Source organism: Notolabrus celidotus, unplaced genomic scaffold (genome assembly GCF_009762535.1).
Source record: "Notolabrus celidotus isolate fNotCel1 unplaced genomic scaffold, fNotCel1.pri scaffold_127_arrow_ctg1, whole genome shotgun sequence".
In the NCBI taxonomy this organism is placed as follows: Eukaryota; Metazoa; Chordata; class Actinopteri; order Labriformes; family Labridae; genus Notolabrus; species Notolabrus celidotus.
The window spans coordinates 165,955-186,694 of NW_023260012.1; the positions used below are offsets into that span (position 1 = coordinate 165,955).

At 40.8% G+C, this 20,740-nt stretch overlaps 1 protein-coding gene across 4 annotated transcripts; it reads left to right on the top strand.

The window, feature by feature from the left end:
* The first annotated feature begins 6,134 nt into the window (after positions 1-6,134).
* On the top strand, positions 6,135-9,162 carry LOC117808587 (TATA-box-binding protein-like). 4 transcript variants are annotated; one of them, XM_034678307.1, is made up of 7 exons: positions 6,135-6,326; positions 7,404-7,668; positions 7,741-7,870; positions 8,048-8,135; positions 8,267-8,358; positions 8,560-8,718; positions 9,051-9,162. In XM_034678307.1, the coding sequence occupies exons 1-7, from the start codon at positions 6,279-6,281 to the stop codon at positions 9,145-9,147; spliced, it is 879 nt and encodes a 292-aa protein (XP_034534198.1). In that variant the 5' UTR covers positions 6,135-6,278; the 3' UTR covers positions 9,148-9,162. The 4 variants fall into 4 exon arrangements, with proteins under 4 accessions (XP_034534198.1, XP_034534200.1, XP_034534199.1 ...); XM_034678309.1 differs by having other exon boundaries at positions 7,404-7,659; XM_034678308.1 differs by having other exon boundaries at positions 7,413-7,668.
* The last annotated feature ends 11,578 nt before the right edge of the window (positions 9,163-20,740 follow it).

Genomic DNA, 20,740 nt, shown 5'->3' on the forward strand with positions numbered 1-20,740 from the left:
ACTCTCAGCCGGATGCATCCCTCATAAACGTCTTTAGACCATCATTAAATATCTGATGAGGATATTTTGAAATCTTAATAAAAACTAAACTAGTTTGCATTCCCAGGAACTCCCTCTGTGTTTCAACAGCTGTGTAAACTCCACAAACACTGACACGTTCAGCTGAAGGTCTCCAGTTTACAGGGTCACTTTTAAAACCGAAACACCGGGAGGAGAGCTGCATTCACGGTGAGCTGCTAAATCAAGAGAATCACAGCTTCTTCTTTTGAAAAGTACACACACATACAAAAAAGATAGAACAAATAAAAACTAATGAAAGAAAGAGAAATCAAGAGAATCACAGATGTGTGTGATGTTATTGTGGACGGAGGGAGGAATAAAAACACTGAGGTTAATCTACCAATCAGACACGTTCAGCATTGCAGGCCCCGCCCCCCGAAAGCCCCGGGACCTTTGAAAAGTACTACCCCCCTAGCAGGGGCTTTTTAGGGGGGAGATTATCTACCCCTGAACTAAACTTAGACCCTGGGTCCACCGGTCCAAACGCACGTAGTTCAGGGGTAAAGTTCCTGCGGTCTAAAGACGCCTTTAGAGTCATCAGATTATCACTTCCTTCTGCTCCTGAGTGCTCGAAGAAATCAGATATTCCAGGATTGAAACACGCCTGAGTTCCTTTAGTGTGTTTAACATGGAAATAAACTTCCTAAATAAGCAGACTCAGAGTTTAAACGTGTAATTAGGTAAACCAGGTCGTTATCCTGACAGCAGGACTGAATGCTGGTGCTGCTAGCTCTGCTAACCGTAGCCACACCCAGTAATTTGACCCTGCATGTTCACAGACTCTGTGATCCCGGACTCAGCTGTGTTAGAGAACCCACAGACAGGTCCACTATGGTGAGTGTTCGGTTACCTCTCCTCTCCCACTCCGGGGATGTCATCTTTCTCGTCCGCGGTTTGGAAGATGCAGGAAGTCCTGGAGTCTCTCGATGACAGCAGAACACAGGAGTTATCAGAATCCACGGACATTTTCAGCCATATCTGGAGGACGTCAGGAGAGGTCAACACGTCAGGTCACGGTGTGAACACAAGCTACAGGCGGGAGAGACTGAACGCTACAGACTGGAGACAGGAAGTCACAGGTTACATCAGTCACAGCGCCGTTAGCTTGAGATCAACACAAACTGTCCTTCCCTAGCTAGCTAGCTTCTTCAATAAGCCAGTGACTGAGTTACATGGAAGCTAACTGTCAACTTGTTAGCTTCAAAAAGAGCCACTTCAAAAATGTAGCTTGTGACTCAGTTAGCTAGCTCATAGAGTAGTCATTTTGTTAATTGTTCATGTAGCTCGTTGGTATGTCAGTAGCTAGCCGTTTGTTTGGGGGGACTGCTAAAATGTGACATTAGCTAGCAAGATTAGCCCCCCATCACTTCCTTTAACTCTTCCTGTCCCATTAAAGTTACTAACCATAGACCTTTCTGGAGTCCCTGAGCTCCCTTGTCTCGTAGGTTCCTGTGGACGTTCCAGACTCCAGCTGATACGGACATGCTGGACTCCAGCGGCAACAGCTTCTACGACTCGTCTCATCACTATCATCTCTCTCTCTCTCTCTTCATCTCCCTCTATCCCTCTCTCCAACACGGTCTCAGCAGATGTGTGTCTAACATGAGTCTGGTCCTGCTGGAGGTTTCTGCCTGTTAAAGGAAGTTTGTCCTCTCCACTGTAACTAGCTAAATGCTGTGAGGTGTAATGCTCATGATGGATTAAGGTGGGGTCAGACTGAGTCTGATCCTGTCTTGGTGTTGGGTCTCTGTTCAGGATTTGACATAGTGTGGTCTAGACCTGCTCTGTTTGTAAAAGAGTCTTGAGATAACGTTTGTTGTGATTTGGCGCGATACAAATAAAGATTGATTGATTGATTTGTTGTTAGCTAGCTTGCATCTTAGCTAGTTCTTCAGGTGGGTTGGAGTTAGAACGTGTGACCGACTTTTTCTTATTTCCTTCTGGTTTGAGCACATCTCTTAGCTTCTTTCATCTGATGTTATTATTCACATTAGCCTAAGTTACGTTAGCCTCATTCATAAACATTAGCTCACTATCTGGATTCCTTGCGTAGTGAAATCTGCCTTTTTTCATTTAACATTGATTTTTGGCAGCTCAAATAATTGTTGCACACAAGGTAACTGTTAAAATGTGACTTTAGCTCATAAGATTAGCTTGTTTTTTTTGGTTTCTTCATCAAGCAAATTGGACTTTTAGCTCGTTAGTAGCTTCTTCATGTTGGTTGTAGAATGTTATTTAACTTATTTCACCACTGTCTGTTATAATTCTTGTTAGCCTGAGTTACATTAGCCTCATTCATCATCATTAGCTCACTGTCTGGGGTTATATTCAGTGAAATCTGCATTTTTTAAATTTTAAACATTAATATTTGTTTCACACAAATTAAGATATATTTTATCGCACCCCCAAAAATATCTGGACACGCCCCTTTTTGGGACCCTGCCCTGTCTTGTCTTTGGCGGATCCGGTTTTGCTGTGAAACATGGATCACACAGACAGTCCGGGTCAGTCCGGGTTCAGTTTCTGTCTGTTAAGGATGGAACTTGTTCCTCCCGGGTATCTGGACGGTACCCGGATCACACGGAGCCGTGCTGGTCTTAATCCGGGACCACACGTGGGTCATGTTTTGGATGGTCTGTCATTAAAGTCGGGAACACCCGCAGAGAGACTAAAGCGACTCAGCAGTGAGACCTGGTCCAGATTAAAGTTCCTGACACCAAAGAGTCTAACTGTAAATCTCCTTAAACTACATGAACTCTCTTTGTTCCTTTAGTCAGCTGCTTCGTTCCTCAGTCAGCTGCTTCGTTCCTCAGTCAGCTGGTCTTCACCTTCAGTCCGGACTCAGGGAGTTCCTCTCTTCCTCCCAGCTCTGAAACATTTTAACTCAAACCATAGAAGGAGACTCCTCGGCTCCTCGGCTCCTTACCTTCTTTGTGTCCTCGTTCTTTTGCAGAAACTAACTCTGCTTCGTTCCTCTGCTCAGTCCGGGATCCCTCCTGGTTCCGAGTCTTTGTCCTGCAACATCCCAAAATACAGAGAGCCAGTCCGGGACGGGCTCACATTACACTGAGGTCAGACCGTCTCCCAGCAGGCAGGCCCACATCTGGCAGAGGCCGCGTCCCAACACTCTCCGAGTCTCCCTCAGCAGCAGGCCATTAAACAGGGAGAGGGACTGAGGAGGTCCCAGGCGGTCCGAGGAGACAAGGAAGTGAAGCTGGACGTCGACAAGTCTCTGAAGGAGACTAAAACTACAATAAGTTTTACTCTCATGGAAACATTCCATTATCCAGGGACCGAGAAGGAAAGAAGGGAACACTGAAGGAGGTAAACAAGGAAGGAAAGAGGAAAGTTAAAAAATCTCTTCTATGGAGGACGATGAGGGCCAATCCAAAAAACATGATATGGAGAGCAGGCAAGAAAAAAAAAAAGTCTAAATGTATTTTTTTTTAAAATTTCAGATTTTTATCTATATATTCTGTTTAATGTAAAATTATGACTTTAATTTGACATTTTGAAAATTATGACTTTAATTTAACATTTTCAAAATTATGACTTTAATTTCAAAGGTTCAAAATTATGACTTAATTTCCAATTTTCAAAATTATGACTTTCATTTAACATTTTCAAAATTATGACTTTAATTTAACATTTTCAAAATTATGACTTAATTTCAAATTTTCAAAATTATGACTTAAATTTCAAATTTTCAAAATTATTACTTTAATTTAACATTTTCAAATGTATGACTTTAATTTAAAATGTTCAAAATTATGACTTAAATTTCAAATTTTCAAAATTATTACTTTAATTTAACATTTTCAAATGTATGACTTTAATTTAAAATGTTCAAAACTATGACTTAAATTTCAAATTTTCTAAATTATGACTTTAATTTCATATTTTCAAAATTATGACTTTAATCTCAAAATTATGACTTTAATCTCAAAATTATAATTTTAATTTTAAAATACTGAATTTAATTTTAAAATTATGACTCTAATCTCACAGTTTTGACTTTAATTTCAAAATTAAAAAAAACAATTCCCCCCAAAAAACATTTTTTCCTCACTTGCTCTCCAAAATTCAGACTTTTGTTTCAGAACAATAATAATAATAATAAAAGAGAGACTTAAACAAAAAATGTTAGCACCACCCAAATTCATTTTTTCAGTGTCCTTAATCCTCTCCCTTACTTTTCAAATATGCACTCTTAAAAAATACTAGAAAATGTCTGAACAGCCTGACCCTTAGTTTCTCCAAAGTTGCAAAAATCACCACGCCTCTAATTATGCAAACCGTGTACCTTAAAATCTTAAAAACTAAGGAGTTATAATAATTCAATCCCTGATAGAGAACTGAGCTCCTCAGACTGAAACAGTTTTTTGATCCAGGCTGTAAACATGTTTATTTTAAAGACCGGCTCTATGAATGGGTGTGTATGTGGTTTACAGTAATACTGCAGCCAGCCTCTAGTGGACACTCAGGGAACTACAGTTTTTAACACTTCTGCATCATTCCTCACCACCGGAGGATGCTGCTTGGTATTTACATCACCAGCTTCAGGTCCTGCTCCATCCTCTGCTGAGTGCTTGAAGAAGAAGAATAAATCAGGTTTAAGGAGGAAAGAGGAAAGAAGGACACATCTAAAGGATACAAGCAGAGAGCAAGGAAACATAGAAGCGAGGTCAAAAGAAGGAAGGATAGGAGGGATGGAAAAGGAAGAAGAGAAGTAAAGTCAAATTAAACATGGAGTCTTAGTCTGAGAGATAAGCTGATGGTTTGTTCAGATCAGTGTTTCTCTCTGTTCTCTGTGATAAAGCCGTCCCTCGTGATCCAGCAGAGAGATATCTGCAGACAGGATGTCGTCTGTTTACAAAGTTCAGCTGTAATTATCTACAATCAGGACAAACGTTCACCCTCTGCAGGATCAGAACACGGAGCAGCCTGGGGGGGTCGAGGATCAGGACTAAACCCGTCCCGAAGGAGGAGAGACAGATCCAGATCACACAGGGGGTCCTGGTCCTCCAGGTACTCAGGTGAAACTCAGACTGCAGAGAGAGGACACATTACATTTAAAACTACATTTAATATTAATGCTGATGTTCCATTTTCCACCACTAGGTGTCAGCGTGGTGAAGGAGAAGTGTCAGCACAGAGCGCTCACTGAGAGAGAGAGAGAGACCAAGTCAGAGATGATTAAACTACATTTCAAAAAATATTATATATGTTTAATTTTACTTCTAATCTATTCTATTTTTAAAATACATTTTAATATTATTTTAATTATTTATTAACCTTGGCAAAGATCTTCAGGGAGTGTTTAAATGAGGCAGACTGACATCCTTTGCTCCATAACTCTTCATACAAAATCAGAGAAGAGAGAAGAGGCACCTTTTGTCCACATGGGGGCGCTAAAGTCAACACTAACTGGAAATTCATCACAGGAGGTTAAAATACCTAGACCTGAGAAACATAACAGAAAAGTTTTCCTCTTTTTAACCAAAAGTTTTATAATTTTTTAATGTATTGCTATATAATAATAATTGATCTATTTATTTTTGTTTGTATTGTATTTTATATTTTATAATAGTTTCTTAATTTTATATTTTATTTCAGATTTTATATTTTATTTTATATATTTTATATTAATTTTATATATCATATATTTTATTTTATATTTTATTCATATACTTTATATTTTATTTGTGACAGCGTATATTTTACTTTATATATTTTTTTTAAGTTTGTATTGTTTTTATATTTAATACATTTTAAATATATGTTTTCTAATTTGTATTATCTTTATTTAACTTTTTCTATTATTATTATTATTATTATTATTATTATTATTATTATTATTATTGCTGGAAATAAATATTCAGGATAAATGTGCATTCAAATCTGTAAAAAATAAATAAATCCTACTTTAATTTAAATTGAATTTTATTTCCTAGTATCCAAAAACCATTCCCTCTATGGGATTAAAATTTACTTTATCTATTTAAATAAATAAAACATGTGAGCATCCATCTTTGTTATTCCTGTCACCTAGCAACAGCATTCTCATCACCTCACCTGTTTGAATGTAAACATCATCTTAAATACATAAACACACCTCGAGGACACAGATCATTAAACTTACTTTAAACAGGTTCAACAGTAGAGGAACATTTAGGGCCAAACCGGGTCCCTGGACAGTCCTGGTAAGTTCTGGAATCATGGAGGAGTCAGCGCTGGAGAAGTACTTTGATACTTACATCGCAGACGTGAGTACAGACTGCAGCTCCTCGTCTCTGTGAGAGAAAAGAAGGTGTTGGATTAGGGTTAGGATTAGGGTTTAGGGTTAGGGTTTAGGGTTAGGGTTAGGGTTAGGGTTAGGGTTAGGGTTAGGGTTAGGATTAGGATTAGGGTTAGGGTTAGGGTTAGGGTTAGGGTTAGGTTTAGGGTTAGGATTAGGGTTAGGGTTAGGGTTAGGGTTAGGGTTAGGGTTAGGGTTAGGGTTAGGATTAGGATTAGGGTTAGGGTTAGGGTTAGGTTTAGGGTTAGGATTAGGGTTAGGGTTAGGGTTAGGGTTAGGGTTAGTGTTAGGGTTAGGGTTAGGATTAGGGTTAGGGTTAGGGTTAGGGTTAGGATTAGGGTTAGGGTTAGGGTTAGGTTTAGGGTTAGGATTAGGGTTAGGGTTAGGGTTAGGGTTAGGGTTAGGATTAGGGTTAGGATTAGGGTTAGGGTTAGGGTTAGGGTTAGGGTTAGGATTAGGGTTAGGGTTAGGGTTAGGGTTAGGGTTAGGGTTAGGTTTAGGGTTAGGATTAGGGTTAGGGTTAGGGTTAGGGTTAGGATTAGGGTTAGGATTAGGGTTAGGGTTAGGGTTAGGGTTAGGGTTAGGATTAGGGTTAGGGTTAGGGTTAGGGTTAGGGTTAGGATTAGGGTTAGGGTTAGAACCAGAACTAAACCGAACCAGAACCGAACCTGAGCTGAACCGAACCAGACCCAGAACCGAACCAGAACTGAACCGAATCAGAACCGAACCAGAACCGAACCAGAACCGAACCGAACCGAACCGAACCAGAATCGAACCAGAACCGAACCAGAACCAAAGCAGAACCGAACCAGAACCGAACCAAAACCGGACCAGAACCAAACCAGAACCAAACCAGAACCGAACCAGAACCGAACCGAACCAGAACCGAACCAGAACCAAACCAGAACCGAACCAAACCAGAACCGAACCAAACCAGAACCGAACCAGAACCACACCTGAACCGAACCAGAACCAACCTGAACCGAACCAGAACCAAACCAGAATCAAACCAGAACCGAGCCAGAACCAAACTCAAGCAATTTAGTCTCTGCAGAACGCCTCAAACATGATGGAAGGAAAGGACAAGGAGCAGGACGAGGACCAGGACGAGGGCCGGGATGAGGAGCAGGACGAGGACGAGGAGCGGGACAAGGAGCAGGACGAGGACCAGGATGAGGACCGGGACGAGGAGCAGGACGAGGACGAGGACCGGGACGAGGAGCAGGATGAGGACCAGGATGAGGAGCTGTTCTTCAAACTGCTGCCTGACGAGCTGCTCACAGAGGACGAGTCCAGCCAGGGTAAGAAAGGTACAGCCGGCACGACAACAAACACTGATGATGATTTAAAAACAGGACAAACTGTTTGACTCTCTGTTTCAGAAACCAGTCCGGACTCTGAGTCCAAGTCTTCCTCGGCACACGTCAAGGTCTTGAAGCATTCGTCCAATCAGGAGAACTGTCGCCACTCCGTCCTGCAGAACGCTGACACACAGTTAAACCCAAAGATTATGTGAGTCACCTGAAAACCTTCTCCTCCCCGTCGAAGACCTCAAACATGTGTAGGGATGCACCGGTTAGAGACTCTGATGGTACGATCATAGTCTGATTACAGTGTGTGTGTGTGTGTGTGTGTGTGTGTGTGTGTGTGTGTGTGTGTGTGTGTGTGTGTGTGTGTGTGTGTGTGCAGAAACGTGTGCTCCACAGTGAACCTGGGCTGCAGGCTGGACCTGCACCACATCGCTACAAACACGTGGAACGTGAAGTACGACACGAAGGTACGGGGATCTGACGCCTGGAGAAGAGTTCAACAGAACATCACCCAGCTTTGAGAGATACGTGTGTTTGCTGTTTCATGGTCTCCCTGCAGGATCAGGGTTTCAGTTCGGACTCTGGTTTGTTGTTTCAGAGGCTTGTGGGACTCTCCATGAAGATCCGAAACCCCAGGAGCACGGGGACTTTCAGCGCATCGGGGAAGCTGGTCTGTTTGGGAGCTGACAGGTTCGTATGGATCATCTCTGTTCATGTGGAGCCGTGAGATGGTGTCAGGATGTCTTCACTCACTTCTGTTTTTCTGTTTGTTTGTTTGTTTGTTTGTCTGTTTGTTTGTTTGTTTATGTGTCTGTTTGTTTGTTTGTTTGTTTGTTTGTTTGTTTGTTTATGTGTCTGTTTGTTTGTTTGTTTGTTTGTTTGTTTGTGTAGCGTGGAGAAGTCCAGGATAGCAGCTAGAAAGTTTGCCCGTATCGTGCAGAGGTTGGGATACCCCGTCCGCCTTACGGACTTTAAGGTCCACAACCTGACAGCCAGCTGTAAAGTGTTCCCCATCAACCTGGAGCTGATGTCCTTCTTTCGTCACTGCAGGTCAGGAGACTCTGAGACTCTGAGGCTCTGAGACTCTGAGACTCTGAGGCTCTGAGACTCTGAGGCTCTGAGACTCTGAGACTCTGAGGCTCTGAGACTCTGAGACTCTGAGACTCTCAGACTCTGAGACTCTCAGACTCTGAGGCTCTGAGGCTCTGAGACTCTGAGGCTCTGAGACTCTTAGACTCTAAGACTCTGAGACTCTGAGACTCTGAGACTCTGAGACTCTGAGACTCTCAGACTCTGAGGCTCTTTGGCTCTGAGTCTGGTCTCAGGTTTAAAGGTCTCTGATTTGACAAAGGAGCTGATCTGGTTCTGTTTCTTCTCTACAGTTATGAACCCGAGCTGTTTCCCGCCCTCTTCTTCGACGGGATCCCCGGCATATCTCTGGCCATCTTCAGATCTGGGGTCATATCTCTGAGCGGTTAGTCTGAGCTGGGTCTGAAATGTTAAACTTCAGTGATTCACATGTGACACCTGATATTTATGAATGACTCTAAAGTTAGAAACACGAGACTCAACATGATCACATGGTGATTTTCAGGCTTCGGTCCCCGGTGATACAGGTCTGTTAGAGAGCACTATAAGGTTCTAGTGGTCCTTAAAGAAGTTCTTGTTCTTTCAGAGGTTCCTTTAAGTGTTTAGTTCTGCTGCTATAGGCTTAGACCGACACACTGGGATCCTGTCTTTCCCTCTCTCTCCTCTCTCTGCCTGTCTCTCACTTTAACTCTTCCTGTCCCATTAAAGTTACTAACCATAGACCTTTCTGGAGTCCCTGAGCTCCCTTGTCTCGTAGGTTCCTCTGGATCTCTGCTGTGACTCCTTTCTTCCTTTCTTCCTTGCCTTCCTTCCTTCTTTCTTTCTTTCTTTCTTTCTTTCTTTCTTTCTTTCTTTCTTTCTTTCTTTCTTTTCTTTCTTCTTCTTTCTTTCTTTCTTTCTTCTTTCTTTTCTTTCTTTCTTTCTTTTCTCTTTCCTTTCTTTCTTCTTTCTTTCTTTCTTTCTTTTCTTCCTTTCTTTCTTCTTTTCTTTCTTTCTTTCTGTCGTTCTTTCGCTTTCTTTCTTTCTGTTCTTATCTTCTGGCACCTATGTCTTTCTTTCATTCTTCCGTCCTTTCGTTCCTTTCCTTTTCTCCTTCACTTCCGTTCTTTCCTTCATTCTTTCTTTTCTTTCTTTCTTTCCTTCATTCTTTCTTTCTTTTACTCCCTTTTCCTTTCATTCCTTGTTTCCTTCTTTCTTCCTCTCTTTCTTTCTTTCTTTCTTTCTTTCTTTCCTTCCTTCTTTCTTTCTTTTACTCCCTTTTCCTTTCATTCCTTTATTCTTTCTTTCTTTCTTTCTTTCTTTCTTTCTCACCTTCTTTCCTTCCTTCTTTCTTTTACACCCTTTTCCTTTAATTCTTTCTTTCTTCCTTTCTTTGTTCTTTCCATGTTTCTTCATCCTTTATCCCCTCCTTTCCTTCTGTCATTCCTTCACAATTTATTCTGTTCTTTTTCTTTCTTCTGGTCTCCCTCTCTTTTCTCTTTTCTTAGACCTTTCTGGAGTCCCTGAGCTCCCTTGTCCCGTAGGTTCCTTTATATGGGTTTGTCATTCATCCTTTCTTTTCTCCTTTCTTTCTTTCTTTCTTTCTTTTACTCGCTTTTCCTTACATTCCTTCTTTCTTTCTTTCTTTCCTTCATTCTTTCTTTCTTTTACTCCCTTTTCCTTTCATTCCTTTCTGCTTTCTTTCTATCTTTATTCATTTCATCACTTCATTCCTTCCTTCTTTCTTTCTTTCTTCCTTTCATTGTTCTTTCCATGTTTCTTCATCCTTTATGTCTCCTTTTCTTATCCCGTCCTTTCCTTCTGTCATTCCTTCACCATTTATTCTGTTCTTTTTCTTTTTCTGGTCTCCCTTTCTTTTCTCTTTTCTTAGACCTTTCTGGAGTCCCTGAGCTCCCTTGTCCCGTAGGTTCCTCTGGATCTCTGCTGCTGTGGACGTGCCAGACTCCAGCTGCTACAACTACTACTATCCGTCTCCCCACTATCATCTCTCCCTCTCTCTCTCCCTCTCTCTCTCCCTCTCTCTCTCTCTCTCTCTCTCTCTCTCTCTCTCTCTCTCTCTCTCTCTCTCTCTCTCTCTCTCTTCATCTCCCTCTATCCCTCTCTCCAACACGATCTCAGCAGATGTGTGTCTAACATGAGTCTGGTCCTGCTGGAGGTTTCTGCCTGTTAAAGGAAGTTTGTCCTTGCCACTGTAACTTGCTAAATGCTGCAAAGTGCTCTGCTCATGGTGGATTAAGATGAGATCAGACTGAGTCCTGTCTGTAAGATGGGACTGGATCTTATCCTGTCTTGATGTGGGGTCCTTAATACCATCTTCCGAGTCCAATAACAGTCCATTTTTCGAGTCTGAGTCTAAGCCAAGGAAACTAAGGCTCTGCAGGACTTTGCTGCAAATTAAGAAAGCCAAAGATCTGAGTGCACGGATCTAAAGTAAGACAGACTCGTCTGCAGAGTTTACCTCTCAAAGAGAAAATGTATACAGTCTTTAAATTTTTCATTTTGTGTTTGCAAACTGTGATTTTATGACCACATATTTAATGTCTTGGTTCTATGTAACACCTCTCTCACCGTGGCTCTCGTGTTGTGCTGCATGCTGCTTTCTGGCCCGGTGCAGCATGATTTAATGCATCGAAAGACGTGATGAGTTTCTGTCTTTGTGGACAGATGGTAGAACAATATTCTGTCCAAGAGAGACGTCATGAAAACAAAAATGAATCCTCCATTTGTTTTTGGTTTTTTTTGGGACTGAAGCTGCAGGAGGAGTTACTTAAAGAGCAGACAGAGGAATCACCTTTACTACAGGTAATCCAGATGACGGGAGCAGATAACGCTGGTGTGTGTGTGTGTGTGTGTGTGTGTGTGTGTGTGTGTGTGTGTGTGTGTGTGTGTGTGTGTGTGAGAGAGTGTCTGCAGAGAGATGAGTGCAGAGTTGAGTCCTCAGTTTACCGTCTGCACAGCTCCGGCTCACCTTTGAATGATCTCGGCGTCGACCTTCGCCGACATGAAAGTGATATTTTGATGGCTTGTGAATGAACCGGCCTCAGAGGAAAACGTCTTCAGCTGACTTCTTACAGCTCTCCACGTTGAAAAGATGAACCCTCTGCTTTATCTCACGCTCTTTATTCTCCTCTAATTAGCCATCGGCGCGGAATCGCTCTCCGTCTCTCTGTGGCCGAGCCGCAGCACATCCTTTTCTTCTGGCACCTTTTGGGAAATTAATTCATTTATTGCTAAAGTGTCTTAATAATTACAGTGACATCGAGGTTAATTGCCTAATCTCTATTGCCATGGAGGCATCCCGTTGAAATCCCCACACAATCTGTTACAGAAACAGCAGCTAGAAGATCCTCTGTAACCAGAGGGGACGCTCTGACCCAAATAAAGTTCTCTCTCTCTTTTAACATCCAGCAGGTAGCGGACAGGGAGCTCAGGTACGCTGTCATTAATTTCCCACTTTGATTTAAGGCTGGAAACTTGTTCTGGAGCAGAGGGAGGAAGGCTGTCTGAGGTCTCTAAAATATGGAGGTCCACTGTTACAATGTCAGCCAAGGACTCCTGTTACTACCTGTGAAATAAAAGTGCCACAGTTTAGTTTTAATCCCAGAGTCCTGAATTATGACGAGAAGTCTTTTTCTGTTAACAATCGATCTTTGGTTTAACGATCAGATTCGTCCTTCAAGATTTCAGTCCCTTTTCACGCAGCAGCGAGATTTAAAGATGACAAAATGTAAAAGAGGGCGCCGGTTTTGGTGGCTGAACTCGAGAGGCTGTGGATCTCAAGGCAGGCGGCATGGGTACGATTCCAGCCTGCTGCCCTTGCCCCCAACACTCTGCCCCATCCACTGTCTTATCCTCTGTGATGACATAAAAACCTAAAAATAAACTTTAAAAAAATGTATTCTTAAAAATTTAACTTTTCTCAAATAAAAGCCTGTCTCAATTAAAAGCCTGTCTCAAATAAAAGCCTGTCTCAATTAAAAGCCTGTCTCAAATGAAGGTCTGTTTCAATTAAAAGCCTGTCTTAAATAAAAGCCTGTCTCAAATAAAAGGCTGTCTCAAATAAAAGCCTGTCTCAATTAAAAGCCTGTCTCAAATAAAAGCCTGTCTCAATTAAAAGCCTGTCTCAAATGAAGGTCTGTTTCAATTAAAAGCCTGTCTTAAATAAAAGCCTGTCTCAAATAAAAGCCTGTCTCAAATAAAAGCCTGTCTCAATTAAAAGCCTGTCTCAAATAAAAGCTTGTCTCAAATAAAATGCCGTCTCAAATCAAAGCTTGTCTCAAATAAAAGGCTGTCTCAATTAAAAGGCTGTCTCAATTAAAAGTCTGTCTCAATTAAAAGCCTGTCTCAATTAAAAGCCTATCTCAATTAAAAGCCTGTCTCAAATAAAAGTCTGTCTCAATTAAAAGCCTGTCTCAATTAAAAGCCTGTCTCAATTAAAAGCCTGTCTCAAATAATAGCCTGTCTCAAATAAAAGCCTGTCTCAATTAAAAGCCTGTCTCAATTAAAAGCCTGTCTCAATTAAAAGCCTGTCTCAACTAGAAGCCTGTCTCAAATAAAAGCCTGTCTCAATTAAAAGCTTGTCTCAAATAAAAGCTTGTCTCAAATAAAAGCCTGTCTCAATTAAAAGGCTGTCTCATATACAGGCCTGTCTCAAATTAAAGCCTGTCTCAAATAAAGGCCCTGTCTCCAATACAGACCTGTCTCAAATAAAAGCCTGTCTCAATTAAAAGCCTGTCTCAATTAAAAGCCTGTCTCAAATAGAAGTATGTCTCAATTAAAAGCCTGTCTGAAATAGAAGTCTGTCTTTTAAAAGCCTGTCTCAATTAAAAGCCTGTCTCAATTAAAAGCCTGTCTCAAATAGGGATTATAGCTGCTTTTTATTCCCCTCATTCTCATGCTTTATATTTAATTTATTGCTTTATTGTTCGCTTTGCATTTTTACCTGGTTTTATTTCCCATTGTGAAGCACTTTGTTACCTGATGAAAAGTGTTAATTATTATTATTTGTATTATTTATTTATTTATTTTGCTGAAAATCTCTTCATTGTTTCAAAATATTCTCACAGACAAAAATACTAACCTTAACGTTCTTCACCTTCTGAAAACATCTTTAGTGTCCAAAAAGTCTCGACTTTTAAAAACAGACCCCTTTTCTATTTTCAACTTATTACCTCACCTCAGTAAAATGTCCTCACTGCCAAAATCTACAAAAAACGTTATCAATTAATCTGTCCAATTTAGAAAAATGTCCCCTATTAAAAGTCTGGAAAGTGAAAAAATACTTGCCAAAAATGTGTATTTTCTGCAACTTCTAAAAACATCCTCACTTGGACATTATTTGCAACTTCCCAACATACATGGATCAAATTTAAGCCCTTGTCCTAATGTCCCCTTTGTCTAAAATATCTTCATTTGGACATGTTTCCAGAAATATCCTCTTCCTGAATTATGAAGACTTCTTCAGATGAACTTACTCAAATAAAATGTTCTTATTGTCTCATAAAAGATGTCCCAAAAAATCCATCAATTCCAAAATGTTTTCACTTTGCCACAAGTCTTCCAATTCTCAATTTGCCCTCACTTAGAAAATAATTTACAGCTTTCTGAATGTCCTTACTTGGTGAACCTGTAAGCCCTTGTCCAATCGTCATCACACAGACATTTCTCCAAAAGTTCCCTTTCCCTAAATGTTCACAAATGTGAACTTCACATCTTCCAAAACTGTCCCTGACTCCCAAAAATGTCCCAATTTATCTCTACTTGGCAAAATGTAAACATTTAATAGTTGTCTCACTTGGAAGTTTCTTTAACGTCCAAATTTGTCCTCACTTTGCCAGGATGTTCTCGACCCCTTAAAGGATCCTTACTCTGCAAATGTTCCTTACTTCATAAATAAAAGTCCTAACTTGGCCTTAATGTGATCAAATATAAAAACAGTCGTCTTAAGGCTGTAACGTCCTTGTCTTTCAAGAAATCTCCCTTCTCAACCTAAATATTTAAATGTTCCAAATATGTCTTTACTTGGCCAACATGTTCATAACCTCTTCAATGTCCAACCTTACCTTCTAATAACACTCCTTCCTCCTGACAGCACCTTGACCTAAAGTGAACCCTGAACATCTCTAAGACAACAAAGGTGACCTGAGTCTGTGAGTCCTATTTTAAATGTCATGGTGCAGCAGGCTCTGTGGGGAAAACAGCCTCTCAGGGTCCTCATTGCATATTCAGATGACAGGTCAATAAGCCAAACACACGCAGACACACACACACTCACACACACACCTTTCTAACACCCAGGGGGGCGGGGCCAGTCTGTCACCATCGTGCCGACGCTCCGCTGCTGATGGATGTCGACCTGAATCCAGAGGTGATGGATGTTGGTGTCACGGCAGGCAGCGGTCCGAGGTGGAGAAGGGGGACGGGGTCACGGTGCTTGTTGGTTGGTACTCTGTTCAGGTAGACACCCTCCTCCCTCCTCACACCGGGGCGTTCCAAAGACAACGTCCCCGACCCTGAGTGAAAGGTCGGTTATCTGTGATTAATAAGAAAGAGACCCGGGACGATGCTGAGGACACGCGTCCCACAACTCCAGAGTTCAGTCTGCTTCTGAGGACACCCACTGACCCTGCATGCAACCCTTAACTAATACCTTTAATCACATGTTGTCTTTAATTATTAACATTTAAAATCTATTTTTTAAGTGTATCTTTTTCAATTTCATTTCTATTTAATTCATTTTCTATTCTACTTTCTATTTTTTTGAGTGTATTATTATCATGATTATTTAATTATTTGTACTAATTGATTATAAATTTTTATCTGAATTTATGTGTTTATTTATTTATTTATTTATTTATTTATTTATTTATTTATTTATTTATTTATTTATTAAACTTTTACAGACCATGGATTTTTTATATTCATTTATTTATTTTAATAAAAATGAATGAGATCTGCCTCTGAGTGTAAGGGTTGCTTTGTGGCTTTGTGCTGTGTTGGCTGAGTCTAATAAAAATAAAACAAATTATTATTATTTTTTTGTAGTATTATTATAGATATTTGAATATTTTAATTTGTTATTATTATTATTATTATTATTATTATTATTATTATTATTATTATCATCATTATTATTATTATTATTATTATTATTATTATTTAATCCTTTTTAGTTATTAGATATTTATCTTTATTTTTATTTCAATGTATCCATTATTTATTAGTTTGAATTTTCTTTTTAGGACTCCAGATTATTTTTTTTAAATGTATTTTTTTAATTCAATATTTTTGCATGAGATCTGCCTCTGAGTGAAATGTCTGCATTTTGGCTTTGTGCTATGTTGACTGAGTCTCATCAAAAAAAATATAAACAATTATTTTTCTATTTGTATTATTATTATCATTATTGGTATTATTTAATTATTTTAATGTATTATTTTTTTTATTCATGTATTTATCTATTTATGTATTTATTTATGGGTTTTTTTTCAGACTGTGGATTGAATTTTTTATGTGGTTTTGTGTTTTGTTTGAGTCTTTTTTATTTTTTTACAGTCAAAATAAGAATTCTAAAATCAACTTTACAAAAATAGACAGGTGTACAAAAATCTCCAATATTCCTAATACAATAATAATAATAATTATCATCATTACTGGCTGCACAGTGTTAGTTCTTTAAGGGGTATAAGGGGTCTGCAGGAGTGTTGCCTTGATATTCTGACCCTCCAACGTGTCCTCATTTTAAGTCAAAGAAGTCCTTAACTCTTCTCATATCTGATTGGTAGTGAAATGTAACAAGTACACTTTACTTCAGCACAAATGTGAGCCTCTTGGACCGTCCTTGAGTCCTTTCATAATGCTCAAGTTATTTCAAAGCTCACATCACAATAAACACACATTTGAGCGCTCCATTGAATAAGATGCAGAGCCAGTGCACAGCTGGTCGCTCGGTTCAGGAGCCAATCACCTCTCTCGTCCTATGGCTCAAGAGCAGACACAGCCATGTAGACTCCCACAGCTCAGTACAGATTTAAGCAGTCTTCAGGATCATGCATTAAAGGTGACATATCATGCAAAATTGACTTTTTAATGTTTCTCTACCTGAAATATGTGTCCCTGTCTACAAACCCCCTGAGAATGAAAATAATCCATTCTGCCCCTGTTCTGATTTCTCCACCTTTCTGTAAATGTGTGCTGAACCAGCCGTTTCAGATTTTCAGTGTTTTGTCTACGTCACAACGCCATCCGGTCTGTAACAGGAAGTCAGAGCTCGGAGCTTGTTCAGCCCATAGACTGTATAAAATACAACTCAACCCCTCCTCCGTTTTTCATTCCCTGTACACATGTGTGCTAACAAGGAGCTTAGGAGGGAGGCATGCTAGTTGTAGGCTGTCTTAATAAACACAAAGGTTGGTTTTACTCCCCACGTCTGCAGATTTGAAGATCTAGTGGATGATTTTTATTTATCATGGATAAGTGCTAGCGCTAGTTAGCATAGCTACATAGCTACATGTCGTAGCTGTAGCTCTGTACCAAGACACACGTCAACATGCTGACAAATAAAACAACAAGAAACACTAAATCTGTGACCAATCCTTCAGAAAAGATCCCGCTGCCTTCTGGCAGAGGTCGGTTTGACTCCCCACGTCTGCAGATTTGAAGATCTAGTGGATGATTTTTATTTGTCATGGATAAGTGCTAGCGCTAGTTAGCATAGCTACATAGCTACATGTCGTAGCTGTAGCTGTGTACCAAGACACACGTCGACATGCTGACAAATAAAACAACAAGAAACACTAAATCTGTGACCAATGGTTCAGAAAGGTCCTGCTGCAGGCGCCTCTCCGTCAGGATCAGATTCTGGATCAGATTCAGAGGGTTGAAGTAACGCGGGTCTGTGAGCAGCCGTGTATATTCAGCCAACATGTAAACATTAGATCAACGTGCTGGACAGCCGAGGCCACATCCACTTCCTGAGGGGGCGTGGTCAGAGAGAAAACAGAGTGTTCTGAGGAGGACTGAAGAAGAGGGTTTTTCAGGCAGACCAAAATCTGATTTCAAAGTGTTTTTTTGAGCATAAACTTTAAAGACATGTTTTGGGGACCTCTTAGACCAATATATGTTGATGAAAAAAGCGTGACATGTCACCTTTAGATAGTCAGGCATATAAGTTAGTTTTTGGATATATTAAAGAGAATATTACTCTACTTAGAACACCTTTAATTCTTGATGTCAACACTGACAGACTATGAACGATGTAAGCTTTGTGACATTCAAAGCACAAACAAGCTGAAGCCTGAAATTGCTTCGATTATCCCCACCTGATCTCGTTTCACTCTCGTATGGTCCGAGTGATCTAAGATATTGATCAGCTGTACAGCAGGTCTGTTAGCACCAATAACTCAGAGAGTCATTCTAAAGAAAAGCAGCTCTGTTCCTGCTCGCTGGTTAGCCGGCTACTGCTTGAATCATAATAAAAAGTGTTGAAATGAAGCGTTCATATCTAGATGTTAATATTCAGTAACTCTCACTCAGCTGTCTGTCATGCAGACGCACAGAAACAAGCAGCACTGACAGCCGGAGCGTGATGCCATCAGCGGCTAACACTCGGTTACAGTCAGTGACATTTCATTTTTCACAGCCAATCAGGCGGCCCTTCACATGCCGACACTGCGGCATTCTGGGGTTGTCCGAGTCACACTGTCTACATCCGCGCTGACGGGCCATTTATCTCTGTTTGAGACGGCGGCGGAGGCGGGGACGGCGGCCCCTTCGGCGCTGTGACGGCGGGAAGAAAAGGTGAACAAACAGCTTTTCAGGAAGGAAACTGTGAGCATTCTGCAAAAAAACGCCCGCCGTCCTCGGGGGCAAACAACGCATTTAATTTAGTGTTTAATAGGTTGTCATAACACGGCAGACGGTCTGCGAGAGTGATTGAATAAACCATTACCTCCCCCCTGCAGAGTGTGTGAGTGTGTGTGTGTGTGTGTTTAGTAATGGGGGGGGGGGGCTCATGAATGCCAAGTGTGTCTTTGAATACAACAGCGGTGTGTCGGACCTGCAGGAACATAAACTGTCACCAGGTCTGAATGCACAAAGCTTCATTTCTGTTCCGCTGCATCTCAAAGAAAAAGACAGATCTGTTGTTTCTTAATTCAGAATCTGCTCAGACCATCACAAGATTCTTCAGCTTGTTCAAAACGCCGCAGCTTGAGTATTAACTAGAACTAGGAAGAGAGAGCACATTTCTCCAGTGTTAGCTTCTCTACACTGACTCCCAATAAAATGTAGAATAGAATTTAAAATCCTTCTTTTAACCTACAAAGCCCTTAAAAATCAGGCACCCTCGTATCTTAGAGAGCTCATAGTGCCCTATTACCCCTCTAGAACTCTACGCTCCCAACATGCAGGCTTGCTAGTTGTACCTTAAATCTCTAAAAGTAGTATGGGAGGTAGAACCTTCAGTTATCAGGCCCCTCTCCTTTGGAATCATCTACCAGTCAGGGTCCGGGAGGCAGACACTGGTCCAAGCCTGAGCCAACCCTCACTATAAGCTTTAAGAGCAGGCTTAAACTTTCCTTTTTGATAAAGGTACAGAGGGTGTCTGGCTCCAGGACTTTTACTTGTAGATGATTTCAAAGATGGAGGGCCTGACAACTGAAGGTTCTTCCTCCCATACTACTTTTGGAAACCCCATATTTACCATGGAGCTTTATGAGCTCTTAAATAAATGACGGTCACTGTTCGCTGTGTTGCTGGTGAGAAGGACATTTTGAATTATTCTCTGTATAAGAGGGAGCCAGTGCAAATAATCTAATATGGGAGGAGACTGCAGCCGGAGACTTACTATAGCAACCTGATAACAAGGAATCACAATAATCCAGGAAGTAATAAATGCACTGACCAGTGTTTCTGCATCTTTACTGGATGTGCCAGGTTATCTGATGATATTGCAAGCCTATATGACATTACCCTGACCTTAGACAGCTTTGTTTGGACCTTGTGATAATGTTTTCCTAAGGTGTTATAAGCCAAGCAGGATGGTTGATATGTTGCATCTTGAGTTTGTGGATATTTCCTCCCACACACGCGTCTATAACAAACCAAAGGTGTGCATGAGGCTTTACAAACGAGCTCTGCGTAGGAGGAGGAAATCATTTCATTGATAGCTGCTGCTGGACGCCACTCAGTAACTCACTCGTTCCCACCAATTAGCAGGTGACCTCGGGGCAGCTAACAAGGTCGCCGGTTATGGATTGCTCCCATATTTGCTTACATAACCCGATCATGAGCTCAGAAGATAAATTATGCCACAAACTGTTTCAGACAAGCCCGCTGGATATTAATTTATAAGCTTTGATTCATATATTTATAACTGCAGTGAGTTATGAGACAGCAGCAGGGAAACGTGGAGGAGAATTTAAAACTGGAGCAGAGCGAGGAGGACGAGAAGGAGCTGGGACCTGTGTCACAAAACAGACTCAACTAAGTCTCTCTGTTTCGGTAACACCTGATACAAGGCAGGGTATGATCTGGACCAGGTCACTCAGCTTATTGAACAACCTTTATGTGAAAGTTATGCATCAGAAGAAGAAGGCATAAGAAGATAACATGTCTGACAGAGCATCAGATATGTAGTCTGTGTTGGAAACATGCTGTTTTAAATATAAATGTAAGGGAAGGTTTCAGGCTGTGTCACAAGATGTTACATTTTGTCATTTCTTTTATTGTCTTCACATAATTTGGGCCGTAGATCAAGAACTCGAGAGCTAAATATGCCTGAATTTTGTGCAGATTTCTTGCAGCCAAATTCCACAAGATCCGTCTCCGATCCGTCACAGCTCTGGATCTGTTTCTATTCTAGTCAATGTGTTAACTTCCACTGGATCCGCTCCAGCTCCGTCTCTGATCCGGCAGGTCCGAGTCCTCCGGATCAGATACGCAAGACTTCTATTTGTTCCCGGATGCCGGAGCACAACGCATC